The sequence below is a fragment of the Saimiri boliviensis genome, chromosome 12, assembly GCF_048565385.1.
Source record: "Saimiri boliviensis isolate mSaiBol1 chromosome 12, mSaiBol1.pri, whole genome shotgun sequence".
Lineage (NCBI taxonomy): Eukaryota > Metazoa > Chordata > Mammalia > Primates > Cebidae > Saimiri > Saimiri boliviensis.
The window spans coordinates 87028188-87055890 of NC_133460.1; the positions used below are offsets into that span (position 1 = coordinate 87028188).

The 27703-nt window shown below is 58.0% G+C and overlaps 2 protein-coding genes across 7 annotated transcripts; one reads left to right on the forward strand and one right to left on the reverse strand.

The window, feature by feature from the left end:
• The first annotated feature begins 2838 nt into the window (after positions 1-2838).
• Positions 2839-11104, forward strand: NFKB2 (nuclear factor kappa B subunit 2). 5 transcript variants are annotated; one of them, XM_010333141.3, is made up of 24 exons: positions 2839-2949; positions 3835-3945; positions 4159-4251; positions 4523-4604; positions 4721-4761; positions 5068-5166; positions 5247-5398; positions 5652-5758; positions 5846-6004; positions 6301-6405; positions 6533-6618; positions 6700-6838; positions 7046-7174; positions 7901-8110; positions 8191-8332; positions 8679-8793; positions 8880-9093; positions 9257-9426; positions 9555-9657; positions 9788-9939; positions 10053-10122; positions 10340-10512; positions 10649-10760; positions 10833-11104. In XM_010333141.3, the coding sequence occupies exons 3-24, from the start codon at positions 4231-4233 to the stop codon at positions 10952-10954; spliced, it is 2703 nt and encodes a 900-aa protein (XP_010331443.1). In that variant the 5' UTR covers positions 2839-2949; positions 3835-3945; positions 4159-4230; the 3' UTR covers positions 10955-11104. The 5 variants fall into 5 exon arrangements, with proteins under 5 accessions (XP_010331443.1, XP_010331442.1, XP_074238894.1 ...); XM_074382793.1 differs by lacking the exon at positions 2839-2949 and adding an exon at positions 2970-3122; XM_010333140.3 differs by lacking the exon at positions 3835-3945.
• A 95-nt stretch (positions 11105-11199) lies between these two features.
• PSD (pleckstrin and Sec7 domain containing) lies at positions 11200-27219 on the reverse strand. Of its 2 annotated transcripts, XM_003922254.4 has the most exons (17): positions 26750-27200; positions 24455-25191; positions 24089-24191; positions 22937-23303; positions 21833-22261; positions 20433-20627; positions 20200-20280; positions 19763-19875; positions 19127-19185; positions 18928-19017; positions 15157-15200; positions 13595-13785; positions 13440-13510; positions 13153-13310; positions 12838-12982; positions 12417-12560; positions 11200-12008 (listed from the first exon to the last, which is right to left on the reverse strand). In XM_003922254.4, exons 2-17 carry the CDS (start codon positions 25106-25108, stop codon positions 11778-11780), a joined length of 3075 nt encoding a protein of 1024 aa, XP_003922303.3. In that variant the 5' UTR covers positions 25109-25191; positions 26750-27200; the 3' UTR covers positions 11200-11777. The 2 variants fall into 2 exon arrangements, 1 of the variants encoding a protein (XP_003922303.3); XR_012512929.1 differs by lacking the exons at positions 11200-12008; positions 12417-12560; positions 13595-13785 and having other exon boundaries at positions 12892-12982; positions 26750-27219.
• Positions 27220-27703: the final 484 nt, after the last annotated feature.

The following is a 27703-nucleotide window of genomic DNA, read 5'->3' on the forward strand; positions in this document are numbered from 1 at the left end:
AGCCGGAGTTGCTTTACATTCAACAGTGCAAACAGCAGACCAGCAGACTATGTAAATATATGGCAGAAAATTCTACTCTGCTGTGGCATTCTCAAACTAAAATAGATAAGAACATAGCTAATCAGATTAATGACCTCCAACAAACTGTCATATGGTTGGGAGATTGAGTAATCAGTTTAGAATACAGAGTGCAACTGAAATGTGATTGGAATACTTCTGATTTCTGTGTCACTCCTCACCTTTATAATGAGTCAGAACATGAATGGGAAAGAGTTAAAAGACAGTTAAAGGATCAACTAGAAATTTATCTTTGGATATTGTGAAACTGAAGGAACAAGTTTTTCAAGCCTCTCAAGCACATTTGACTTTAATTCCAGGAGCTGAAGTACTTGAAAGAGCTGCTGATGGAATAGCAGCCTTGAACCCTGCGACTTGAGTAAAAGCACTTGGAGGATCTATGGTTGCTGTTATGATTGCATTATTAATTTGTCTTCTTTCTCTGTGTGGTCTGCAGATGCAGATCCCAAATCCTCTAAGAAATAGCTCACCGAGATAAAGCTGTGTTTGCTTACCTAGCTTTGCAGAAAAACAGAGAGGAACATGCTGAGAACAAATCCTGATGTGTGAGATAAATTATATTGTTTGCTGAGAGCAACAACAAGGAAAATCCGGCTGGCTTCCAAAGCAGAAAACTGCTCAGGACATTCTAAAACAGTAAACAATGTGAGTATGTCTCACACCAGATGAACTAGTTCTTTGAACTCAGGATATGTAACTCTGCCTCCGTTGTTCCCTCGCAAAGAATGCTTTCTAGTGCATCTTTAGCCTATAGTGAGCATACACTAGCTGCCTTTAATCTATGAAAGAACACAGAGTATCCGCTTGTTAAACTTATCACTAGAATGCAAAGAATAAAAACATGGGTCAGAGTCTGCTCTGGGCTCTCAGCTGGGAATGCTGTCAGCCCTCTGAGCCCACCTTTGCACTCTATCTCTGTGTCTGTTTCTTAATTCCTTCAGCACCGCCTGGGTTAGGGTCTCCATGACCAAGCTGGTCTCAGCAATTTAGGGTTAGACATCTGACTTATCAGTAAAGGTAATATTTACCTCCTAAGGTTACTGGGAGGGAGAATGAGAACTTCCACTGAAGAACCCAAACCTAGTACCTGGGACACTCTATTTGCAGGCAAGATGAAGGAGGGCTTCACAGGCTTCCATTCTGCTGTGGCACTCTCAAATTAAAACAGATCAGAACATAGCTAATCAGATTAATGACCTCCAACAAACTGTCGTATGGTTGGGAGATTGAGTAATCAGTTTATAGGGAAATAATAGGAAACAGCCCAAATCAAGAAACATAGTAGTGGCTCTTTACTTAGTGCCAGTGCAGGCCTGTGATTCTGTTGTCTGGGCAAGTTGCAGGGAAGACCCTAGATAGTCTATGTTCTACCACAAGCCTAAGGAAGGACTCCAGGCGTGGAGATTACTTACGGTACTTCCTAAGAAGAAACACCACTGACCAGAGAGAGGTCCATCTACGTACTCAGTGCTTAGTGAATTCCTGTCCTGACCTTGCTGCCTCTAGAAGTGTTCAGGTGGAAATTGGGAGGTATATAAGAGGCAAATTGGCAGGACACAGTGGCTCACGTCTGTGAGCCAAAATAGGACCACTTCAGTCCAGGAGTTTAAGACCAGCCTGGGCAACATAGTGAGATCCGTCTCTACTAAAAATTTTTAAAATTCACCAGGTGTGATGGTGTGTACCTGTAGTCCCAGCTACTCAGGAGGGTGAGAGGATCGCTGGACCCTGGAGTTCAAGGTTGCAGTGAGCCATGATCAGGCCACTGTACTCCAGCCTGGGTGACAGAGCAAGACCCTGTGTCAAAAATATAAATAAATAAATAAATAAATAAATAAAATAAATAGGCTGTGCGTGGTGGCTCACGACTGTAATCCCAGCATTTTGGAAGGTGAAGGCAAGCAGATCACCTGAGGTCTGAGTTCAAGACCAGCCTGGCCAAGCTGGTGAAACCCCCCAACTCTACTAAAAATATGTAAATTAGCCAGGCATGGTGGCTGGTGGCCACTCGGGAGACTGCGGCAGGAGAATGATTTGAACCCGGGAGGCGGAGGTTGCAGTGAGCCGAGACTGCCTCACTGCACTCCAGCCTGACACTGAAACAAGAGGCAATTTCCCACAGCAGTGGAAGTTTGAGCTGTGTAAACTCTGGATGCCTTTTCAGTTCTAATAATCCAGATCTCCGTGCTGAATAAACATTCATTTCCCTTCTGCGCAGAGCTCCTGAGTTGCGGCCCTTTGGGAACCTGCCACTTTTTAAAATGTCCAAGGTCGGGACTGTCTCTCCGGGAGTCCTGAGGCTGATGAAACCAAGCGAGAGAGGGGCCCGGGCCGTTCGGAGTCTCCTCAAGGCCCCTGGGAGGCCACCAGAGGGCACCCGGGACCGACTGCAAGAGCAACTTCCTTCCTCTTCCGCTAACTTCCCGGCAGCGAGCCGCTCCGGGCAGGGGCTGCCGGCTTCCCCCTGGAGTTCCCCAGTTTCAGAGAAAGCCAAGCTTCAGGCGCAGCGAACGCTGAGCAGGAGCGGAAGCTCCGGCTCGGGGTGGCGCTGGGTCAGCGGGTGCCTTCTCGGGGGTCCCCGGCCGAGCTTGCGCCCGGTTGCCAGTCACCCGCTCCTCGCCCGGAGTGAGCCCGTCCCCTCCCGGCACGCCCGAGTCGCTCCGGGTTGGCTGCGCCAGCTCAGAGTTAAACTTTCAGCCAATAAAAAAGGGCATGGGGCGTGACGCACGGAAACGTCACGGGAATTCCCCCTCGGGGGGTTCGAGAAGGGGCTTTCCCGGCCCCAAGCCCTGCTGGCTGGCGAGGTGTCGTGGCCGGTCCCAGGTGGGTCGGGCGCGGAGAGAAGCCGGAACCGGAGCTGCCGCCGCCACGGTGAGTGGCTGGGTTCAGACCCCTGGGTGGCCGGGACAAGAGAAGAGCGGGAAGAGGGCCTTTAGTGGACAGCGCCGGGGCTGGAGAGCAGCAGCTGCACACACCCAGAGAGGGCGCACAGGCAACTACACTCGGATCCACGTCGACATCCTCGTACAAAGACACGCGGACCCGTACGTACACCTGCACCTGGGCCGGCGCACACACATGCACTCGGAGACGCGCCCGCCGGTGCACCGGTGCCTGCACCCACACCCTCCACGCACAAACTCAAGATACGCTCACCCGTGCCTGTACATCAAGACAGGCGCTGACCCGCACCCACACTGAGAAGCTCGGGACTCACCTCTGTACACACATGCTCACTTGCATACTCATGTTGACGCCATGCACACACAACATACACCCAAGCACTACAGCTGACACACGCTCATATTGGGTGGGGAACGTGCAGAAGTTTCCCTGTCACCTGCGCGCCCAGAGCCAGTGCGGTGTGGGACCAGCAGCTGTTGTGAGGTTTGGGAGAGAAAAGAGGAGCCTATCCCAAGGAGGAGACACTTTTCCTGCGGCTCCAGAATCGCGTTTCGGGGCAGAACCCCAGGCCTCCCACGGGAGAGCCCCCGCCTACAGGCAGTTCGAAGAGGCGGCCGTGCGCCCTCAGGAATGTCCCCCCAAAAGCCCCCGGGGTTTATCAGCCGTGGCCTCCCTCATGACAGAAAATCCCAAGGTTGCTCCAGACCAGGGGAGGGGAGCGGGAAGCTGACTTGGCCCCAGACTGCCAGCCTCCCCAGGCTGTGAAGGACCCTCCTGTTCCCTGCCCTGGAGGGAGGAGGGGGCTTAACCCCCACAGGAGCTTCCCTGATTCTCCTCGTCCTCTGCCCGCAGCTCTTCGGCGGGCACCAACTGACTGGCGAAGACCTCCAGCCCCTCCCGTCGCGAGGGCGGGGCCAGTTGCGTCATTTCCAGGCCCGCCCCCTCCGGCCCCGCCTCCCCCTGGTATTTTCGGGACTTTCCTAAGCTGCTCTAACTTTCCTGCCCCTTCCCCGGCCAAGCCCAACTCCGGATTTCGCTCTCCACCGGATCTCACCCGCCACACCCGGACAGGCGGCTGGAGGAGATCGGACCCTCCCCCAAATCTGGGCCCCCATCTTCCGCCCATCCCCACTGTAGATCTGACCCCCTCCCCTCCACCACTCCTCCCAACTTTAGGCTGGCGCCTAAAATTCTGGGAAGCAGAACCTGGCCGGAGCCACTAGACAGAGCCAGGCCTAGCCCAGAGACATGGAGAGTTGCTACAACCCAGTGAGTCACGCCGCCTGGCCCCGACCTGGCCGGCGGCCCCCACTGTCTGTCCACCTGTCTACTGGAACCCCCTCTGCTGCCTTACACCTGCATGCTCACAGATGCTCTTAGCCTGCCAGTCTGTCCATCTGTCTGCAACTCTGCTTCCAAAAGGAGCTTTCTCTTATGCCTCAGGAGGAGGGGGAGTGACCACTGAGGACTTTTGGAGATGGGAGGTGGGGGGATGAGGCACTGAGAGTCAGATGCCACCCCCAGTCTCTCTACAAACCAGGGTCTGGATGGTATTATTGAATATGATGATTTCAAATTGAACTCCTCCATTGTGGAACCCAAGGAGCCAGCCCCAGAGACAGGTCAGTAAGTCCACTAACCTCCTCTAGTCCTAAAGGGAGGGGGAAGGAGAGCATGTGCCCTCTGCCTGGGGGAGAGGCTTGGAGATTGTAGCTCAGCAAGGTCTCTCTGTCCCCAGCTGATGGCCCCTACCTGGTGATCGTGGAACAGCCTAAGCAGGTGAGTGAGCAAAAGGGAGGGTGTGGAATGCTTTCAGCTTTGGGGACAAATGGGGTAGTTGTAGCTGGCTGCAAGCAGTGACCATCTAATTCCCTGTGGCCTCCTTGGACAAGGACATGGAGGGGTCCTTGTCCAAGGAGGCCACAGGGGATTAGATGGTCACTGCTGCTGATCACAGAGATGTGGTTGTAGGTCAGGGCAGATACTACCAGGCACTGTGGTCACTGCTGGCCAGGTTATGGCTGGCTGGTGGAGGGGGGGGGGGTCTTCCCTGATCACAATGTCACTCTGCCCTTGGACCTTCAGAGAGGCTTCCGATTTCGATATGGCTGTGAAGGCCCCTCCCATGGAGGGCTGCCCGGTGCCTCCAGTGAGAAGGGCCGGAAGACCTATCCCACTGTCAAGGTGAGCCAGAATGGTGCTGGAGGGTGGGCTAAGTGGACAGCACACCCAAGACCATGACTGACAGTCCCCGCCCCTCCTAGATCTGTAACTACGAGGGACCAGCCAAGATCGAGGTGGATCTGGTAACACACAGTGACCCACCTCGTGCTCATGCCCACAGTCTGGTGGGCAAGCAGTGCTCGGAGCTGGGGGTCTGCGCCGTTTCTGTAGGGCCCAAGGACATGACTGCCCAGTAAGTGCCCTCTACCCCTGACCCCCAGCGGTATGCCCCATCATTGCCTGCCAGTCCTAGGCCCCAGCCCACCTCTGTGAGCTTAGCATCTTACCAAGGGGAGAGCCTTAGGTTGGTCCCCAAACCCAAGGGCTCAAGTAAAATCTACAATGGCTTCCTTGAGGAAGGAGGCTGAGCTGAGCCCTGGCAATGGGGAAGATGCCTCGGGAAGGAAAAGCTGCATGGGCCAAGGCCTCTGATTCCCCCTTCTCAGATTTAACAACTTAGGTGTCCTGCATGTGACCAAGAAGAACATGATGGAGATTATGATACAAAAACTTCAGAGGCAGCGGCTCCGCTCCAGGCCCCAGGGCCTTACAGGTATGGGTGCAGGCAGGTCATGGGAGGTGCTCATGGAAGGAGCAGGGAGAGAGAAGCCCAGGTGTCACACATGTGCCCACTGCCCAGAGGCTGAACGGCGGGAGCTGGAGCAGGAGGCCAAAGAACTGAAGAAGGTCATGGATCTGAGTATCGTCCGGCTGCGCTTCTCTGCCTTCCTTCGAGCCAGTGACGGCTCCTTCTCTCTGCCCCTGAAGCCAGTCATCTCCCAGCCCATCCATGACAGCAGTGAGTATTCTGACTGCCTAGGGTGCCAGGCCTGGTGGCAGAGGTAGCATGAGGGGTGACCTCAAGCTGTGGAGACAAATAGGCCTGGGTTTCAGAACCTGGCCCTGTCACGTATAAGCTGAGTGATCTTGAGCAAGTCATTTTTCCCCCTGAAGCTTCTTTCTTTAGTAAATGCATACATTGGGTGGTTCCTGCAGCTCCTGGGGTTGCTGAGATAAGGAATACAAAGCACTCAGCTCCTTAAATGTGGCCATGGCTTTGGCATCATCTCAGCTAATCCATATCCCACCCCATAGAGTCTCCAGGGGCATCAAACCTGAAGATTTCTCGAATGGACAAAACAGCAGGCTCTGTGCGGGGTGGAGATGAAGTTTACCTGCTTTGTGACAAGGTGCAGAAAGGTGAGACTGGAGCCCAGGCCGGGCGCCAAGGACATCCAGTGTACAACTGAGGCCAGGGAAGCTCTTGGGTAAATGGCCCCAGAGATTCGCACCAGGAGCTGCGGCCAAGCCTCCATTTTCCTTGTAGATGACATTGAGGTTCGGTTCTATGAGGATGATGAGAATGGATGGCAGGCCTTTGGCGACTTCTCTCCCACAGATGTGCACAAACAGGTACCCAGGGCTAGGGCCCCGGCTGGGGGCTGAATTAGGCTAAGGACTCACCGACACCCTGTGTCTCCCTGCACCCCCCAGTATGCCATTGTGTTCCGGACACCCCCCTATCACAAGATGAAGATTGAGCGGCCTGTAACCGTGTTCCTGCAACTGAAGCGCAAGCGAGGAGGGGACGTGTCTGATTCCAAACAGTTCACCTATTACCCGCTGGTGGAAGGTGGAGCTGGGCTGAGTACCCCAGGGGGATGGCGGGGGGCCAGGCTGGGCTAGAAGAGGGTCGAGATACGGGAATGCATGAGCCAAGTAAAGAGTGCGAAGGTTCCCAGGGGGTGCTTCCTAGGAACCAGCCTGAGGGTTCTTCTGGGAAGGGCCCCTGAGGCATGACACAATAATTGGGCTTAATCTCATTTTCCTCTGTGCCCAGACAAGGAAGAGGTGCAGCGGAAGCGGAGGAAGGCCTTGCCCACCTTCTCCCAGCCCTTTGGGGGCGGCTCCCACATGGGTGGAGGCTCTGGGGGCTCGGCCGGGGGCTATGGAGGAGCTGGAGGAGGAGGTAAGGGAGTGCTGATGGAGGGAGGGGTAAAGGTAAGAGAAGCTGTGGAGGAAAAAAGTCTGGGAGAGAAGGGGCTCAGTGGCTTATGCCTGTAATCCCAGCACTTTGGGAGGCTGAGGCAGGTGGATTACCTGAGGTCAGGAGTTTGAGACCAGCCTGGCCAACATGGTGAAACCCTAGCTCTACTAAAAATACAAAAATTAGCCGGACATGGTGGCAGACACCTGTAATCCCAGCCACTCAGGAGGTTGAGGTAGGAAAATTGCTTGAACCCAGGAGGCAGAGGTTGCAGAGAGCCGAGATTGCTGCACTCCAGCCTGGACAACAAGAGCAAAACTCGGTCTCAAAAAAAAAAAAAAAAGAAAAAAGAAAACCAAAGGCCCGGCTCAGTGGCTCATGCCTGTAATCTCAGCACTTTGGCACTTTGGGAGGCCTAGGAGGGCGGATTACCTGAGGTTGAGAGTTTGAAAGCAGCCTGACCAACATAAAGAAATCCCATCTCTACTAAAATTACAAAATTAGCCACGTGTGGTGGTACATGCCTGTAATCCAAGCTGCTCGGGAGGCTGAGGCAGGAGAATCACTTGAACCTAGGAGGTGAAGGTTGCAGTGAGCCGAGATGGCTCCACTGCACTCCAGCTTGGGCAACAAGAGCAAAAATCTGTCTCCAAAAAAAAAAAATCTCCTGGCTGGTGCCCCCTTCCCACAGTCTGCCTGTACCCACAGGTGGCAGCCTTGGCTTCTTCCCCTCCTCGCTGGCCTACAACCCCTACCAGTCCGGCGCAGCCCCCATGGGCTGCTACCCTGGTGGCGGGGGTGGGGCACAGATGGCCGCTTCGGTACCCGGCAAGGACTCTAGGGAGGAAGCCCCAGAGCCGAAGGCCCCCTCTGGGACCTCCCAGTGCGAGCCGCAGGCCCCAGAGATGCTGCAGCGAGGTATGGCCTCCGGGGCACAGGTGGTTGGGATGCCCAGGACTGAGAACCCAGCCCTGACCCGTGCCCTATGTCGCCCCCAGCCCGAGAGTACAACGCGCGCTTGTTCAGCCTGGCGCAGCGCAGTGCCCAGGCCCTACTTGACTATGGCGTCACCGCGGATGCGCGCGCGCTGCTGGCGGGACAGCGCCACCTGCTGACGGCGCAAGACGAGAACGGAGACACGTAGGCAACCGAGAGGGCCAGGCAACTCAGTGCTGGGTGGGGGCAGGAAAGGGACGTGCACGGAACCGGGCCCTGCAGTTTCAAGTCCGGCCTCGCTGTTCACCAGCTCTGTTCAAGGTGCTTGATCTCTCCAAACTTCAGTTTTCTCGACCGTGCTAGGGGTACAATAATAGCCCTACCTACCTCAAAAGGTGAGGAGAAACTTTAAGTGCAGACACAGGGATGCCCTGGGCCACGTGCTGGGTTGCACGGGCCCCAGCGAGGGAGACTGTGGGGGCCATGGGACTTTGAGAGAGAAGGATGCTCTGAGTGGCTAGGCCAGACTCTCTCGCTCCCCAACCCCCAGGCCGCTGCACCTGGCCATCATCCACGAGCAGACCAGTGTCATTGAGCAGATAGCCCACGTCATCTACCACGCCCAGCACCTCGGCGTCGTCAACCTCACCAACCACCTGCACCAGGTGCAGGGGCGCCCACTGAGGAGGTGGGAGGGGTTGGAAGGCAGGTGGGTCTCGGGCCTGGCTCACCCCTCCCTCTTTCATCCCAGACGCCCCTACACCTGGCGGTGATCACCGGGCAGACGAGGGTGGTGAGCTTTCTGCTGCAGGTGGGTGCAGACCCAGCACTGCTGGATCGGCATGGAGACTCGGCCATGCACCTGGCGCTGCGGGCGGGCGCTGGTGCCTCCGAGCTGCTGCGTGCACTGCTTCGGAGTGGAGCTCCCGCTTTGCCCCAGCTGTTGCACATGCCTGACTTTGAGGGTGAGCTCCCCATCTCACCTGACTAGGGGACAGGTGGGGACTAGGGAAGGTATCTGGCGAGTGTCCAAAGTGGACTATGAGGTGCCGAGGTTGAATGGTCAGGGCTGGTCTGGGGGCTGCCTTAGGGGGTCACAGCTGCAGGCTGAGCGTCCCACCTCCCTAGGACTGTATCCAGTGCACCTGGCAGTCCGAGCCCGAAGCCCCGAGTGCTTGGATCTGCTGGTGGACAGCGGGGCTGAAGTGGAGGCCACAGAGCGTCAGGGGGGCCGAACAGCCTTGCATCTGGCCACAGAGATGGAGGAGCTGGGGTTGGTCACCCATCTGGTCACCAAGGTGGGACTGAGGATTGTGGGAGGAGTGAGGCCAAGGGTGGTGGAGGGATCAAAGATGGTAATGAGGCATGTGGGGGGGTGGCTGGGAGACTGTGCTGTGGTGTCAACCCTCACTGCTCACACCCCCAGCTCCGGGCCAATGTGAACGCTCGCACCTTTGCGGGAAACACACCCCTGCACCTGGCAGCTGGACTGGGGTCCCCGACCCTCACTCGCCTCCTTCTGAAAGCTGGTCAGTCTCACCCTCAGGGGCACTGGAACAGGGTAGGGGGAAGGGAAAGAGGCGCTTCCCAGTCCCCCCACTTTGCAGTCCTTAATGTGGGCTCCCACCATACCTCCTGACGACGGCCTCCCTCTCCCAGGTGCTGACATTCATGCTGAGAACGAGGAGCCCCTGTGCCCACTGCCCTCACCCCCTACCTCTGATAGCGACTCGGACTCTGAGGTGCCTGAGAAGGACACCCGAAGCAGCTTCCGGGGCCACACGCCTCTTGACCTCACTCGCAGCACCAAGGTGAGACCAGCCTGGAGCTAGACGTGCTCTGACAGGGTCCAGAGGATCTGGACTTAAAGACACGGGCTTAAGGATGGGGCGGGAGGTAGTCAGAGGTGCGGCTGTCTCCCCAGGTGAAGACCTTGCTGCTCAATGCCGCTCAGAACACCCTGGAGCCGCCTCTGACCCCACCCAGCCCCACAGGTGAGGATCGTCAAGCATCCCCAGCCTGACTCCTCATGGAGGTCTGTTCTCCTTCAGGATCTCTGAAGATGGCCTCCCTTTCTCTACCCTGGCCGCATCCATCACCCCTCATGGCCCTGTCTGTCTGCTTACCTTGAGAGAAAGGCAGTGTTCAGGTGTGCATGTCCCAACACAACTCCAGAGGTAACCAACATTTCTCTATGTGTGTCCCCCTCAGGGCCAGGGCTGTCACTTAGTGACACAGCCCTGCAGAACCTGGAGCAGCTGCTAGATGGGCCAGAAGCCCAAGGCAGCTGGGCAGAACTGGCAGAGCGGCTGGGTCTGCGCAGCCTGGTGGACACGTACCGACAGACGGCCTCACCCAGCGGCAGCCTCCTGCGCAGCTACGAGGTGGGTGCCCTGCGCCCTGCCCACCCCCCCCCACCAGCTTCCTTTTGGATCTCAGAAGTCAGATGCCTCCTTGTCCCCAGGGCTTCCAAGCACACACCCTAACCATGACTCAGATCTCATCCCTCTGCCTTCTCAGCTTGCTGGTGGGGACCTGGCAGGCCTGCAGGACGCCCTGTCTGACATGGGCCTAGAAGAGGGAGTGAGGCTGCTGAGAGATCCAGAGACCCGAGACAAGCTGCCCAGCACAGGTAAAGAGGCCTTCCTGGAAGGTGGATCTGGGCCTGGAGGCCTGAAGCCCTGACCCCATTTTCTCCCAGCAGAGATGAAGGAAGACAGTGCGTACGGGAGCCAGTCAGTGGAGCAGGAGGCAGAGAAGCTGGGCCCACCTCCTGAGCCACCAGGAGGGCTCTGCCACGGGCACCCCCAGCCTCAGGTGCACTGACCTGCAGCCCGCCCCCAGCCACCTTCCCAGACCCCCTGTACAGCGTCCCCACCTGTGTCAAATCTTATTTAACACCCCACACCCACCCTCAGTTGGGACAAATAAAGGATTCTCATGGGAAAGGGAGGACCCCTCCTCCTTCCCAACTTAGTGGCAGCCCCTGATGTGATTCTTGTCCCTGGAACCAGCTACCCACCCTGCCCACACACCAGGCATGGTGAGAAGAGAAGGAGGAGGCCCAGCCAGCAAGTCCAGAGCAGTTTTAATGGGGGTGGAGGCTGTACAAAGGGCAGGGCCCACTGAAGCGGGGAAAGCCAGGCCGTGCTGCCCCTGGCCCAGGTATGGGGCCTTGGCATGGACGCCCTTCCTCCACCTCAGCAAGAGAGAGGGTGAGCCCTTGGGGAGGAAGGAGGGGAAACCAGCTCAGCCCCAAATCCTGGCCTCTGTCCAAGCCAGGCCCCAGGATGGAGGGGACTGCTGGTGTCAGGGTGGGGGTGGTCTCAGCAGAAAGCAGAAATGGCGTCAGGCCTCTCCCACACACAAAAAAAGCATCAAAAGTTCAGGGGCACTAGCCCCTCCCATCCCCGCCCACCCTGTACGAAAAAGTGCAAAACATTATCACAAAAAGGGGCTCTCGGAGGCGCCCCTAGCCTAGGCTCCTGAGGCCCAGGCCCCAGCCCTGCCCTGCCCCGGACACCGCGTCCGGCGCGGTTGGGCCCTAGGCCGGGAGGCCCTCGTGGGTGGCCCGAGGCCGGCCCGGGCTCAGGCAGGGCCATGTCATCCTGCAGGTGCCCAGCAGGCACCCCCCACCCGGACCCTCATCTCAGGGCTTCCGCCGCCCACTGCCTGCCCCTGGCCGAGGCTCTGAGCTGTGACGCTGAGCCCGGGGCTGGCTGGAGGGTTTGGGCTGCAGGGAGGGACTGGAGTGAGAAGGAGGGAGTCCGTCCTCCATGCTGCCGGCTTGGGCCAGTGCTGCCTCCACTACATCCAGCTCCTCGCTGCCTGCCTTCAGCTTGACCCGAAGCAGTGCTGCGTAGGTGCCGTAGCGGGATTTCTAGGCAGAGGGGCAGGGGCCATGAGAGCCTGTTCTTCGCCCTCTGCCCACCCCACCATCTGGAACTGGGAGGGCTGCCAGCAGGGTAGGAGATGACAGGGTCCCACCCAGGACTGAAATGGTCCCCTGCAGGCTGGTGCCCTCTCTGGCCTCTCTCGGGACCATCGTCTGTAACCGAATGTGTCTGGAGCCTTTACTAGAGCTGGAGAAATGGAGCGCTTGGCACACACGCCTCACCTCAGACCCCAGTGGGTGTGGAGTGTTATCCTTTTTACACAGAGGAGGAAACTGAGGCTCAGATTAAGCAACCTGCCCAAGGACCGCCGCCCGTTCCACTCTTAAGAGTCCATGCCCTTCACCCTAGTATGGCCTGCGTGTGTGGACAGAGGTGCAGGCTGGGAGGCTCACCTCAAACTCCAGGTAGGCCTCCTTCTGCCGCTGCTCTTCAGCCTCCTTGCCCCGGCCCTTCTTGCCCAGCTGGGTGGCCCGATGCTCCCGAAGCTCGCTTGCCATGGCCTTCAGCTTGGCCTCGTGGGTCCGCACCTGCTCCTCCTAGTGGCCAGGGGGAGGCATGGTCAGGGTCACTGCCCTAGACGGTGCCTCCGGGCAGATTTTTTAAAAGATGCCCCTTCCATCTTTGGACGAACAAAACACTCTGTCTGGGTTCCCAGCTGGCAAATGGAACCGAGTGGGGGCTGGATCTCACTCCTTTGGCCAGCATCCTAGTGCAAGGAACATCTCCATGATCATATACAGCAGCCTTGGGTGCAGTGGGCCTGAGGCTAATCCCCTAACCCCACTGGCACCAGGTGGATCGAGCTGGGGCTACCTGGGAGAGGCGGGTGGCAGCACTGGGTAGGAGAGGGCGGCTGAACTTCTTTTGGGAGCTCACAGCAGCTGGGAATGGGGGTGCAGAGAACATAGCGGCCACCACGTTGATGCGGGTGATCCAGGACTGCATCTGCTCCAGGCTCCTGGGGAGACAGCACAGCCCCTTGGGACCTGGGCCCAGGGTTTCTGTCCCAGGATGCCAGTCCTGGCTCAGGTGTAGCCTGAGAAGGAATGAAGAAATCCAGGGACAGGGAGGGGAGCAGGATGGGAGCTGGGGGAAGGGGTCCGGGATGAGCAGGAAGAGGGCACTCACGGGGCCTGGAAGAGGAAGACCCGCCAGTCGGCTGTGCGCAGGTAGAAGACGTGGGGCCTCTTGCTGTAGTCACTGGCACGAGTGGCCAGGGCATGGTGGATGCTGATGGCATTCTTGAGCTCTGCCTCTGAAAGGGCCTTCCCAGGCTTGTACTCCTCCTGCAGGGGTGCCCATCTTGTCTTGGCCCCAAATGCAGCCTGGTCTAGCCCCTCCTATTCCTACCCACCACCACCTCGACCCACTAGCCAACTCAGTCCCAGCCCCGGCCCCCTGGTCTGGCCCCACACCTTCTGCAGGTAGAGGATCATGCCTTTGAGGATCCCGTGGAAGCTCTTCCAGCCCCGCTTGCCTCGAGGTGCTGCAGGGAGAGAAGACAGGTCAGGGGGCCCTGGAACAGGCCCACTCCCATCCATCCCCCAGAGCCCCTTACTGGGCCACATACTCTTCCTGCAGTCAGGGTCTGCGTGCACCTTTCGCACCAGGGCCCCGTGCTTGTAGACAGCAGCCCCGGGCTCGGGAGTCAGATCCAGGAAAGGGCTGGAGCCACTGCCGCTGCCCGCGCTAATCCGCTTGATGACCTTGGGGTTGGGGTCGGCCAACTCAGACAGAGAGCGTCTCAGCTCCTCCTCGTCTCTGCAGGTGTGATCACCTCAGAGGGGGCTGGCCGTGGAGCCACGACCCCCTCTTCAGTTCAGGCCTCTGCCCATCCTGGAAAGCTTCCCCAAAGTGTGTGGCTTGGGGGGGCTCAACCTGAGGGTCCTGCCACATCTCCTGCTTCAGATCAGGCCTCCCCGACATGTAGCTGTGCCCCCTCAGAGCAGGGCACTTCGAGACAGCATGTATCTTCCCTCAGAGCGCCCCAGCCTAGAGTCACCACTGTCCCTACCTCCCAGGAATAGGCCAGCACGATACTCTTCATGCTGCACACCTGCGGCCCTCACACTCCTCTCCGCCAGGACAGCCCCGGGGCCGCCTCTGCTGGCTCAACCACATCCAGCCCCGGGCTTTGCTCATGGCTTGTGGCTAAGTGGTCGCAGATGGAAGTAGCTTCCTAGTGCCCCCTCCCAATCCCATATATCCTGTTCTACAGGCTCGGTCAGATGCAAAATCAGATTCTATCTTGTCACTCCCTTGCTCAAGAATCTGCGATAGCTCCCTGTTGCCTCCCATATGGAGCTTTCACTGCATCTCCCCCAACACTGTTTTTCTCCAGCTCAGCCAGGCCTGCTTCCATTGGTCCTCCACCCCACACTCATTTCAGCTGCCACGCCTTTGCCTCATCCCAAATTCCAACTTCCCCCTTTCTCTTCCCAAATGCTGCCCCAAATTCATGACCTGCCTCAGTCTCAACCCTCCAGAAGCTTTCCCCAATCCCCCCTGGCACCCTAATCCTGAGGTGCACCTCCCTGGAGATCTCCAATGACTGGGAACTCCCAGTTAACTGGGCAGTGAGGGAGTCTCAGTGGATACCGGCAAATATGAGTGATCTATGCATCATGAAGACAGGGGCTCTACCCTCAGACTGGGGGCCCCAAGGCCCAACTGAATTTCTTCCCTTAGACTAGACTCTTCCAAGACTTACTATGAGTCTCTCTGTTTCTATTGGGGGCTGCCAAGAACAGACAGCATGGTTACTTGTTTTGTTCTATGACATCTGGGCTCCCTAGGGCCTGAGAGGGCCTCTTGTGCTACTGGTCAGGGCCCTGCTTCCAGAGGCCTCTGCTTTCTCACCATGGTTGCCAGGGGACCCCCCCTCTTTGATGTTTCAGCACCTCTCCTCCCACCCCAACCCACTTGTCATAACAACCCAGCTAGAGACAAGATACAGAACCCCAACTCCAGGCAGACATCTCCAAAGAAGGAAGTGAGACAGCCTCACTGCCTCTCATGGCCTCTCACTTCCCTCCTCTGCCCCCCAAGGGCTCCCCACAGCTCTCTCGGCCTCCCCAGGCAGCCCCTTCCCCATGCCCCACCCTAGCCCCACCACGCAGCCCCGGGACTCACATGGCCCACTGCAGCTTCTCATTCTTGATGGAGCTGTACAAGGCCTGGGGAGTGGGGGGAACAAATCAGGGGATATGGGTCAGTACCCCAGTGTCAGAGCTTAGAGCCTTTCCCTCTAACTTGGGAGATGAGCCAGAATGAAGGGGAAAGGGCAGCAAGATATAGTGACCAAGAACACAGGCTCCGGAATGGAGACCCAGGCCCAGCTGCACCACCTGAGCTGCATGACTTTGGGCAAGTATCCATGGAGAGGAACAAACGTAGTAACGTGGGCACAGGCAGTTAGCACAGGGCATCCCGGCACAAGGCTGACGCACAGTAAATGGTTGTTGCTATTATTATCTTTATTGTTGTTAAGGGGCTGTCCTGCTCAGATCCTGGGCAGGAGAAGCACAGCCCTGGAGGGAATGGGGAAAAGCAGCCCAAGAATTTCCCGTTCCCCGAACCATGCACTCTGGCCTGTTTCCACAGGATGAGCCCACACATAGTATATGGGGAAACTGAGGCCCCAAGATAGGGGACTAGCCCTCTCAGCACCTTTCTTCACAAACAGAGAACACACTGTCATGGCCCCCACCACCAGACAAGCTGAGGCCTCCCCCTAACCCTGACAGCCACATCAAGCCAAATGTCAGGGTGGTCCAGTGTCCTGCCCACACGCACACTTTGTCACCAGGGAGTGAACACTCATCTAAATGCAGTAGTGGCCGGGCGCAGTGGCTCACACCTATTATCCTAGCACTTTGGGAGGCCAAGGTGGGTGGATCACCTGAGGTCAGGAGTTCAAGACCAGCCTGGCCATCATGATGAAACCCCATCTTAAAAAAAAATAAATAAAATAAATGCAGTAGTTTTAGCTTCCAATCCCTGCACAGCCCAAACTCTGTGCGATGTGAACCAGCCACTTTCCCTCTGTGCAGTTGGCCTGAGGACATTTGGGGGTCCTGGAGTGGTCAGAAAAGAGAATAGGCTCCAGCAGTGGCATAGGTAATCCCTCTTCCCTAGAATGGCCTGGAACATGGGTCCACGCCAGCACCTCCAGCTGTGGGGGTACTTCCGTCAGCCCGTCCGTGAGTGGGTGTGTCCCCAGCATGTGCATGTTGGGCTAAGTGTGTGGCGTGTGATGCTGCCTGCATGTGAGCTGGGTGCAGCGGTGACGTCGGCACCTTCCCTGTGATGGGACACAGCCTCCCCTTCACTCCTCCCAACAAACCACAATCTGACTCTCTCACTGCCCACAGCCATGCTCAGCCACAAAGCAAACCAGGCATCCCACCTGGGCACCCTGTTTACAACTCGTTCGGGGATGGGTGTACCCCACAGCCTCCAACCCTCCTCCCACCGCCCCCAGCACAACCAAAGCAAATCAACACATAGACCTTCCAGCACACACCCAGCCGAAACCCAGCATGGCTCAGACCCTCAACCCTTACTCCCCAACTGTCTGGCCAGAGGCTGAAGTGGCCACCAAGATCCAACCTGCAATCCTTGCCTCCAGACTTCCAGTTCATTCCCTGCCCTGTCTCAGGACCCCCTTCAGCCACCACCACACCTCCTTCGAAGGCCCTGAACCCCATCGGTGGGCCCCAAGTCATATTCAATCTAGAAAACGCTCTTAGGTTTGTAAGGCCCACCTTGATCTCAGGGTCGTGCCCTCCCTGCTCCCCAGCCTGTGCCCACCTCTAGCTGCCCATGACCTCTCTCCCTATCAGGCTTCGCCCTCGGTTCGCGCCGCCCTCGGTGCCTCCCTCAAGCCGCCCCCTCCGTCGGCCCCCAGCCTGGCGTGGGCCGCGGCCCCAACGCCCTCACCGCCTTTTTCTTCTTGCGGTTCTGCAGGCGGCTGACCACCAGGTCGGTGTAGAGTACGGGCTTGAGGCTGCGCGAGCGCTGCGGCCAGCCGTAGCACAGGGTCTCCGCGCCGCGGTGGGTGCGCCCGTAGCGCACGGAGCACAGCGAGCGCGAGCGCAGCCGCCCGGCGCTGCTGTGGATGCTGTTGACGCCGATCATGCTGGCCCGGCCGGCGCGCCGAGGCCCCCGGCCATGCCCCCGCCCGCCCTCGGCCCCCGGGCCGCCCGGACGGCCCGCGGACCGCTCCCCCGACAGCCAGCGCGAGCGGCGCGGCCCGGCCCGAGCCGGCCCGGCTTTCACGGACGCACGGAGTGCGCGGCGGCGGCGGCGGCGCTGTCTGCTCTGCGTCTCGGCGAGAGCGGGAGGGGGGCGCCGACGGGAAGGGGAGGGCGAGGGCTGGGGGAGGGGATCGCATGAAATGGAGGCTCCCGACCGCGAACGGGGCCCTCCCCACGCGGCCACGGGGAGGAGCCTGGGGAGGCCAGCGTGGGTGGCAGCTCCAGGGAGGCTGGGAGCGCCGGGCGCCGCTAGGCCTGGGGCTGTGACGTTGGGCAGACCCGGCAGGGTCTGGAACTCCCTTCTGGCTCGTCTGGGTTGGGGTGGTAGAAGGGGAGAGGTCGGACTGCCTCCCCGCGGCCCTTTTCCACTGAACCAGGCGCCTGGAGGGAGGATGGAGGCAGCCAAGGAACAGCCCTGGCCTCATCCAGCTCACCCGCAGATACCCCCATATATAGATCCTAACTCACATAACACACCCCGGTTCAGACATACACCCCAACCAACCATACATACCAGTTCATAGTCACCCCAACTCAGAGACACTACCCATTCAGATGGCCACTTCAAAACTTACAATCTTTAGCTCACAAACATACACCCCCTACTCACAGGCATATGGCATACCTCAGACACGGCCAATTCGAAGATGTACACCCCACCACACATAAACACCCAGCCTACACCCCAACTCAGACACACGCTCTAAATCGTAAGCCCTAAAGCACAAACACGAAGCCACACAAACCCTTGATTCACCATGCCGGGGCACACAGATACAACTGAACTCAAGCACACACCCCGCTCACCATGGACGTTCCCGCTCAGATACACCCCAACTCAGTAGCACAACACCCCAGGGTCACAGACACGCCCTGGGACACACCTGTGCTGTTACACGTATGTAGTGGCACAGATTCACCTTTGTCCAAGCCTGGGGGTTTCTTCTAGTGAGTCCAAGCCTCTCTGGATAAACTACCACCGGATCAGGGAGAAGACGGAACCCACAGGACAAGCCACCCCTTGTCCTCCCATCGGCCCAGTCCCTGTGGTATCTGGGCCCTCGGATGCAAGCCATGGAGCTGGTTCCTGGGAGCATGGCCTGCTCACAAGGGAGCCACAAAGGAGTTTCCAGCACCATCTTTGCGCTAACTCAAGTCAGACCTTAGAAAAGTAGTCCCTCTCAGGCCCCTCTCCCTGCGGGTCCCTCCAGTGCGGCAACACCAGGAGGGTCTTTCTGGCTGTCCACACTGCGGGGGAGCAGTGTGGTGTGTTCCCCACCCAATCCCGGGCCCGTGCAGGGACCCCCGCACCTCCCGCTTTCCACCTCAGCTCACACTGGAGGAGGTGAATTGACGAAGGTAAATACAGGGGGCCGTGTCGCTTGCTCGCGTGTTTTCCCGAGCCGGGTCCCCTCCCCCACCACACCAGCCGCGACAGCACGTGTGTGCGCATGTTCCGGGAGAGCCTGCGCGTGGGGCCAGGGAAGGGGGCGGTCCCCAGGCTGAGTCACTAGAGCCCAGGCTTCCTCGGCAGGAGCCCGGGGCGACAAGCCACAGCCCTGCCCTCCCTCCGACTCCGGACTCTGTCGCCAACTGGGTATTCCATCCTTCCCCTCCAGCAACTTCTACCCTGCCCCGCCCCCACCTTGAGCAGCTCCCTGGGGAAGTCGCCGCCATCGTTGAGGCCCTCCAAGTTCCCGATGAAGTCCCCGCAGGTCATGCGCTTCCCGATGTTCTAAGGGAGGGAACAGACACCTGTGAGTTTGAAGGGCCCTCGGCCTCCCAGGTGCTGCATGTCTAACCAGGGGTTTTTCGGGCTCCTGCCCGCGCGCCCCCCAACTCACGTGGCCGTGGAGATCGGTGTTGAGCAGCATGAGCGCACAGGTCAGCGTGTGGGCGCCGTCTAGAGGAGAGCTGACTTTTAGCCTTGGCTGCCTCCCCGGGACCCTTCCCACAGTCATCTCTCTCAACCTCCCAGTTCATGCCCACCCACTTTGGCTGGCAACCACACCCTCCTACCTACTGAACCCCGTTAGTGAACCCTCCCCAGAAAGAGCTCCTCTTCCAGCAGATCCCTCGGCAAGGACCTCTTCCTCTTCTCAGGACCCGTCCCTGGCTCCCTCAAGAACTGAGGGCTGCCCCACTACTGCTCCCTTGCCTCTAAGCCTGGACCACAAGGAAGTGAACCGCAGCGCAGTCCTGTAGACCATCGCAGCCAAACAGAATCCCCACTGCAGCCAAGCACTGGCCTGTACAGGTATACACACTCCTGTCTCTTCACAACACATTCAACCCTAGCAAAATGCCTGCCCACATGTATAGTTCCACATCCATGCAGCCACGCCAGCACTGTCTGCGCGATGCAAGTTCACATGCCTGCACACACGTACATCCATTCCCTGTGCATATGCACACACAGTGCCCAGCCCATTTTGCCTCTATGGCCAGCTAAGGACACCCCTGTTCTCGGAATTCCTCACCCTCTGAGGACAGGGCTTCAGGATTGCACTGGAAGTATCGCTGGGAGAAGTGGGCCAGCACGCGTTCTCGTTCCTGGGTCTCACCCATTAAGGCCAGCTCCTTCAGAAACACCCTGGGGAAGGGGCAAGAGAAGGTTGCCTAGTACTAGGAGTTTCTGGCCTGTCTCTGGGGTGACAGGTGGCTTTGTGAGTAGAGCAGCTGGGGTAGGAAGGGGAGGAGAGAAGGAGGATGAGGGTATGCCCCCTGACCCTTCACCCATCACCCCTACCCAAGGTCACTTTACCAGGCAGCTCTGGCCCTTGGCCATCCCCAGCCAGCTTGGGAAGAGTGATGTCAGGGCAGCTTGGGGCAAACAGAGGGGCTCAGAGGAGGCCTCCTGAGGCCCTAACACGAAGCCTGGAGAGTGGGGGCTGTCCTTCAAGGGGTCAATACCCACCTGAGAGCTTGGTCCAGAGTCATGCCCGTGAAGACAAAGAACTTGAGGTACTCCCCAGCCACCAGTTTGCTGAAATCATTGCTGTGGGCAGGAGAGAGAGACAGATAGGGTCTCAGGGGGAAGTGCAAGGGGTCAGGTGGGGATTACCTAGTGACCTGGGGCATTCGATGCAGAGCTGCCTTCAGGATACATTCCCTCTGCCCCCATCCCCAGTCCCAGCTTTGTGGCTTTACTTCTTGCCCAGGTGCCGGGCTACATCAGCCTTTCTGAAGCCGTCTAGTCGGTACAGCCTCTTGGCCAGGCGCTGTGCAGCCTCCAGGTCCGCTTTCTGCCCATTGGACAAGGTGTCTGTGCTTCCCAGGGCCAGCCGCTCTGTGCTGTCCAGCTCTGAGTCTGAGTCAGACACCAGCTGGTTCAGGGGTGGTTCACTGCCGGGGTAGAACACCAGCTCAGGCTGGGGCAGGGTCTTTAGGGGCCATCCAGACCCTCCTTCTGCCTCCACGCCCAGAAGATGGAAAACAGCAGGAGTGGAGGGACATAGGGGAAACATTCCTCTTTTTTCCAGGGAAGGAGATTAGATTCTCTCCATCAGCCTACTCCATCATTACCAACTCTCTATGGAAGTCCTGCCTCAAGTCTAACCCATATGCATCTTGCTACTGTGGGAGTTCTGGCTGCTTAGCTCCCAGGGGCCTACATTTGCTATAAGTTAGATTCTCTGTCCCCACCCTGGCCATTCACAGAACATAGTCCTTTGTCTCTGAGACTATGGACAAAGATGGAATAGATAGGCTGCCATGGAGGAACTGTGGAGGGCCAGGGAAAGATTTGAGAGCAGCAGTGACACTGCTCCCAAAGCTTTCCCCCGCCTGCCTTTTAGGAAGAGGAGCCTCTCCTTGGTGCTCCCCCTCTACCCACACGGAAGCAGGCTCTGGAGTTAGGGGGCAAAGGGTCAGGGTGCATACCCTCATGCCTTTCTCTCCTCCCATTCCTACCCCAGCTGCTCTACTCGCAAAGCCACCTGTCACCCCAGAGACAGAGGCCGGAAACTCCTGGTTGCTAGGCAACCCTGTCTCCCTGGCCACCCCCTCCTGTTGCCATGGCTTCCATGACTGAGAGGGTAGCTGGCAGAGGGGAGAGCAGAAAGGTTAGACTGTGAAAGGACTTCCTGGAGCTGGGCGAGAGATGCCTGACTGGGCAGGGGCAGCACGGGAGGCAACACGGAGGCAGGGGCAACACGGGCAGTGGGAGAGCTTGGTGGCTGCGTCTTTGGTGAAGCCTCCAGGCTGGGTGGAGGTAAGGTTATAAGAATTCCGAACAGGCTAAAAACTCTGTCAAGGGAAGAAAGGGTCCTCCAGGAAAGCAAGAAGGGTGTTCTCCGGGGATCCTTCAGTGCTGAATCATGCTTTCTCAAGCCACCAGACTTGAGACCAAGAGGGGTGCTCTGAGGGACTCCCCCTCACAGCTAATGGCAGTCATCCTCCAAATGGGAAAATAAGATCTGCATCCCCTAACCACCCTACTCAGGGGTCAATATTATAAACTAATCTTCACATTCAGGATCTGTCCCTTACAGCAACTGTTTCTGGAGCCCTGGGGGCCTCAAGTCTGAGAGACAAAAGGAATTACTTACCTGCCAAGGGGTGCTGCCCCCAGCCCAAGGCTGTCCTCTGAGTGGCAGGGACTAGGGGGCTCCCTCCCTGGGGCCAGCTTGGCTCTGGCCTCTGCCTCCTCATCCTCCCCTCTCTGTGTCCAAGGACCATCAGCAGCAGAGCTGGTACCAGAATCTGGTTCAACAGGGGCAAGTGGAGCAGGAGCTGGTGGGTCGGGCCGGGGGGCAGGGGGTTGGGGAGGCAGCTCAAAGGTGAAAAAGGGGCTCTGGGTTGGGCCAGGTGAGGCCAGGGCCTCCAGCGAGGCGAGGCTGGTATAGGAGGTGCCTTTGGCCCGGTGTGACTCCAGGATGGCTTCAAACACACAACTGAAAGAGTCAGGCCCATCAGCCGAGGGGCTGGTCCCAGGTAGAAAGGGCACAGGCGACTTGAGAGGCATCCGGCTCCCTGGCCTGCAGGGGCAGGGAGAATCTCTGATTAGGGGCCCAGATCACAGGGCTTGGGCAGGATTTCACTGAACTCTCACACTGTCTCTGCTAAGGGATTATCATCCCCTTTTCACTGGCTTCAGCCCACTAATAAAAAAGAGCCTTTAGGGTAGGGGGGCTAAGCTATTCAGTGCCCCCTGGGGCCCACCAGCCCTACCAGTCCTCAGCACCCAGTCCCCTCCCCTCTGCCTCCCTCCCTGCTAATCTCCCTTTCTCCTCCTTTTCCCTGATCCGCTTCCCTCCTGCCATCCCATTTCTATTTCTGGCAACATCTTAGGAGAAGATGAGGCTCCAAGCGACACTGGGGTGTGAGACGGAAAGGAATGTCCCCACACTCCCCACTCTCCCACCAGGATCCAGGATCCAGGATCCAGACTGATACACTTGTGTTCCTGGGCTTGACTGTGGCCTCTGGCCTCTCACTCTGCTCTGCCCCCTGCTCTGCTAGAACCCCTGGCCTCTTGGCTGCCCACATCCCCAGTGTTCTGCCAGATCTCAGGCCTCTGTCTAGAATCTCCTGCTACACACGCTGCCCCATCAGCCCCACCCCCATCTCTATCCCAGGCCCTTTAACCCCAGCTCTGCCTGTGGACCAGTGGGAAGGAGTAAGCCACTTTCCTCTCCCACTCCCCCACTCACCGGGCACCTTCAGAGGCCTCAAACACCTCGTCGTCCACATCTTCTTCCCCGCCTGCCTCATCCTCGTCCTCATCCTCATTGCCACTGCCGAGGCTGGGATGAGGGCCAGGGCATGGGCTGGGCCGGGGGGCAGGTGGGTGGGCAGTGCCTGGTGGGCCCTCAGAGCTGGGCTGACTTTCGATGGCTGAGTCAGCCTCCTCCCGCTCAGCCAGCACCTCATCGATGTCAGTCTCGCGGTAGCACCTCAGGGGCACCGTGTCCAGGTCTGTCTCAGAGTACTTGGCCGCTCGCCCCACAGCTACCCCAGAGCCCTGCCCTGAGCCCACCCCAGGTGGAGATGGGAGGGCCTGCTCTGGGGGCTTAGCACCTGTAGTATGTACATAGGCATCCAGGTCAGGAGGTTAGCCACGTCAGCTCCCTGTCCTAATCCCGTTCTAGGAGCTCTGCCCACTGCCTCATATTGGCAGCAAGTTCTCTCACTGTCTCATCACCATTCCTCCTGCTACAAACTTAGCTTGTTCCTGGTGCCAGTGGAGCTCATTTTAAATCAAGTTCTTGTCAAATGGCTTTGAGGAGCCAGGGGAGCCAGCCTTTTTCTTTTCTTTTTTTATTAATTTTTTTTTTTGAGACAGGGTCTCACTGTGTCACCCACGCTGAAGTGCAGTGGCGCAATCATAACTTACTGCAGCCTTGACCTGCTGGACTCAAGGGATTGTCCCATCCAACCTCCCCAGTAGCTGGGACTATAGATGCATACCACTACCTCCAGCTAATTAAATTTTTTGTAGAGTCTTGCTTTGTTTTCGCAGGCTGGTCTTGGACTTCTGGCTTCAAGTAATCCTCCTGCTTCAGCTTCTTAAAATGCTGGGATCACTGAGACTGATGAGCCTCTTTTCTACTCCCTGGAATGCTCCCCAATATCCTGCCATCCCACCCTCCATTTTTCAGCTTCCTCCTGGTGCCCCACCCATTCCCTATCCTCCAGCCTCCTATGACAGCACAAATGGAAAGAATGAGGCCTGGGGAGGCACTGGCTGGCTCAAGAGCCAATTCCAAGGATTGGCGGAAGTTTGAAGGAGTGCTCCCTACCAAGCCCCTGCCACTGTGTGGAAGGCCCTGCCCTGTTCTCCTTGCCTCAGTCCCAGGCCTTACCTGAGCTGGGGGGGTCCAAGGAGCCATAGAAGAATTCCCATTTGGCTCGAGCGATTCTCTGGGCATGAGAGGAAACTTCCCGGGGGGAGGACCAGGTATCCCCCTGAGCCAAGGAGGGAAACACAGGCACCCAGAGATAAAGCCAGACGTACAAGGATGCAAGAATATGGGACAGAAACAGAAATTAAAACATTCAGGGACAGAGATGGAGGTGCAGAAACACAGAGACAAACAGAGGGCAAGAAAGAGGCAGATTTAGGACAGATTAAAGGATTCAGAGTGACCAGCAGACAAGTCCGTTTCTGACAGGGGGCCAAAACTTGGCCCTTCACTGGGGGCTGGGGGAGCCCAGGGGAAGGTGCATACCTGGTTCAGGAATCCAGTGTCAGCAGGTCCTCTGAAGAGTGTGGCCAGGCGCTCAGGGGGGCCCCCCAGCCCATTGGGGAGAGAAGAGTAAAGCCCATCTGCTCCAACCTGGGGTGGGGCTGGTGGCCCATGTATAAGGTTCCGGCTGCCAGGTAGGGTCGAGCCTCCTCTGGCTGGGAGTGGGTCTGATGTGGATGCTTCCAGCCGTAACTTCCGGTTGGAGCCAGGCCCAAGGGCTGGGGTGGGCCTGGGAGGAGAAACCCCACCCAGATCCCAGCTCCGACTCAAGCCCCCGGGAGCAGGTAGCCCATTCAGTGGCCTCACACTGGCCTTCTCCACAAAGCGGAAGATGACCACAGAGCTCTGGGCCCCGGGTGGGGGCTGCCCAGTGGGTGATGAGGGTGCCCAGGGTGAGGGAGCAATATGGGGTGAGGGGGGGCCACGCAGAGGGGTACAGGGTGCTGTCACACGTCCCAGTTCCCGGCCTCGAGGACCTGGACCTGCCACTCGCCGTAGCAAGGAGCCTGTGCTGCCATACATGCTGGCTGGGGGACTCTGGGGCACCGGGCCTTCGGGGAGCCAGCGGCGTGGGCATCGTGGTGGGGAGATGGCACAGTCGCCTTCCGAGCAGAAGCGCATGGCACCCTGGGCCATGCTGGGGCCGGGGGTCAGGCTGGGGGGGCAGGGATGGCGAGGCCAGGCGGGGAGTAAGGGGGCTGCATGCTCTTCAGGCAGGCCTGTAAGAGAGGAAGGGGAGCATGGGGTGAACTGCCAAGTAGTTAGATCGACAGGACAGCAGAGATAGGGAAGGGAAAGTTGGCTGCAACCTCTGAGTACCAGGGACCTAGCTCACCCTGGGAATATGGGCTCAATGATCCCACACCTGGGGTCTACTTCCACAGAGGCCTGAGGAGAAAAGAGTTATACACCCAGTGGGCCCCTGGCTCCTTTCCTTCTGCCTGGGGCCCTGAGCATGACCCTAGGAGAGAGGAAGCAACTTCAGAAGTTGAGTGGGCCTGGAGTTTTTCTGGTACTTTGGAGCTACTGCTGGTATGGGGGAAGTTGGTACCCCACCCTCTGGAGCAAGGGTGTCAGCCAGCTGTCACCACCATACAGCCCTGTGACCCCTATAGTCTTTCTTATGGAGGCCCCTCGCTCAGGGAAGGGAAACTCAGGCCTTCTGGAAGGAGAGGGAAGAAGACCAGGGGTTATATAGGGATGCTGAAGGGCTGAGAGACACAGCATGGAGGTAGGGAGAAAGGCCTGAGCAGAGGCTCCTAACCCTGATACATGTATACAGAATGGGAAAGGGACATTCTTTTTTTTTTTTTTTTTTTTTTTTTTTTGAGGTGGAGTTTCGCCCCTGCTGCCCAGGCTGGAGTACAATGGCTATATTTTAGCTTACTGTAACCTCCACCTCCCAGGTTGAAGTGATTATCCTGCCTTGGCCTCCTTAATAGCTGGGATTACAGGTACCCACCACCACACCTGACTAATTTTTGTATTTCTGGCAGAGATGGAGTTTCACCATGTTGTTCAGGCTGGTTTCAAACTCTTGACCTCAGGGGATTCCCTCGTCTCGGCCTCCCAAAGTGTTGGGATTACAGGCGTGAGCCACCACACCCAGTCAGGGACATCCTTTTCTCCATACAGGTACAGACAGGCACACACATACACACACACATGCATACACATACACATAAGGACAACTATATCAGTACACAGTTAAACACATTCATAGGTAACACCCTCTGGCGCACACACAGACACAGACACACACACACTGCTCAAAGACACACCCTCATGCACTCTCATAGTCATAACAAATATGTGTGTAATGGAAAGGCACATGCTTGTTTTACACACACACCATCATCAAACAGGAACACACAAAGAGGTACCCAAATATATATATATATAGGCTGTTAGTCTCCAGTGCACACAGAGATCCAAGTGTATCAAACACTCAGAGACCTACTGCTCACAGTCACATACACATACAGATGTATACTTACACACTCAAGCAGGGACACACACCCTCCCCTCCCCCCACTAGTCACTGGGGTCTCTTGAGGGGAACCTGCACCATATTCCTCATCTTCCTCTCCCCCCAGGGGTATGATGGATCCTGTCTGGGCCAGGAGAGACCATAACCGGGTAAGGGGGCCTTTGGTGGCAGTGCAGGGGAGGGGCAGAGGTCAGGAGCAGCAACCCTGCCAGGCAGGTTCCGGAAGCTCAATGGGGTCCCAGCGCATACCCAGTGCAGCCCCAACTCAACGCCACCTCAGTACTCACCGCTGCTCGCCCAGAGCTGAGACCGAGGAGAGACAGAGGAGAGGCTGGGCCCAGCTCAGCTGTGAAGGAAGCGCGGCTCCCGCTTGCTCCAGGCCCGCCCGCCTCTCAGTCCCTCCCCCTACCCCCTACGCACTGCACAGGCAACGCTAATCCCCCCCCAGCCCCCGCCCTCTCCCAGGGCCCGGAGCCCCGGAGGCTGCCAGCCCCCCTTGTCGCTAGGTCCCTGCTGGGCTCTCCCGCCAACCTAAGACCCGCCCCAGACCAGGAGGAGGACGCATGAAACCCTTGGTTCTATTCCCCAGACCCTCACGTGCCCCACCCCACTGTGTCCACGTCTCTCTCGCCCACCGCCCCTTGAGCCACACGTAAGGCCCGGCTGCACACGCGTGTCCCACCCCAGACCCCACGCGTGTCCCTAGGAGGCTGCCACATGACCTGTTACATGCCACACGCGCTCCCGCCCCCACGAGCACGCGGCCGCGCCAAGCACACGGTATGGGTGTAGACTGGACCCGCCCCCTAAATCCAGGAGACCATCACCTATGGAAAGGAGATCTAGGGAACACCGTCTTGAACCCGCCAGGGGTTTTGAGTCTCGGACCCAGGAGACCCAACCCTAACCACCCTCCCAGGATGCCGCAGGGGAATGTTAAATCAGACTTCAGGAAGAACTTCCTTGCTGCCTGAGTTAGGTGTCGTCACGCCTGCCTAGGTGTAAGAGTTTAGACGGGATGACCTCAGGACTGGAATACGTGAGGGACAGGCAACCCTTGTGCCCTTGGCCAGGGTAGAAGGGGGCCCTGCTATTTTAAGAAAGCGCCGCTCGAGTTACTATGGCAACTACTTTCCCTGGGAGGGCCAGGGCGGGCAGATGGTGACCTCGGAAGGAAGAAGGGGTCTGTTAGGGCAGTCAGGGGGCGCGAGGACGTGAGAGGCGGGGGCGCGCGGGGCTCA

What these genes read in the sequence shown, in the direction of transcription:
- NFKB2 (XM_010333141.3), top strand. Translation starts at nt 4,231, where the DNA reads ATGGAGAGTTGCTACAACCCA. An exon ending in TTGTGACAAGGTGCAGAAAG is followed by an intron (nt 6,406 to 6,532) that starts GTGAGACTGGAG and finishes TTTTCCTTGTAG; the next exon opens with ATGACATTGAGGTTCGGTTC. An exon ending in GCCTCCTGCGCAGCTACGAG is followed by an intron (nt 10,513 to 10,648) that starts GTGGGTGCCCTG and finishes CTGCCTTCTCAG; the next exon opens with CTTGCTGGTGGGGACCTGGC.
- PSD (XM_003922254.4), bottom strand. Translation starts at nt 25,108, where the DNA reads ATGGCCCAGGGTGCCATGCGCTTCTGCTCGGAAGGCGACTGTGCCATC. An exon ending in ACACTGGATTCCTGAACCAG is followed by an intron (nt 24,192 to 24,454) that starts GTATGCACCTTC and finishes TCCTTGGCTCAG; the next exon opens with GGGGATACCTGGTCCTCCCC. An exon ending in TGAAGCCCTGTCCTCAGAGG is followed by an intron (nt 19,186 to 19,762) that starts GTGAGGAATTCC and finishes GCTCTCCTCTAG; the next exon opens with ACGGCGCCCACACGCTGACC.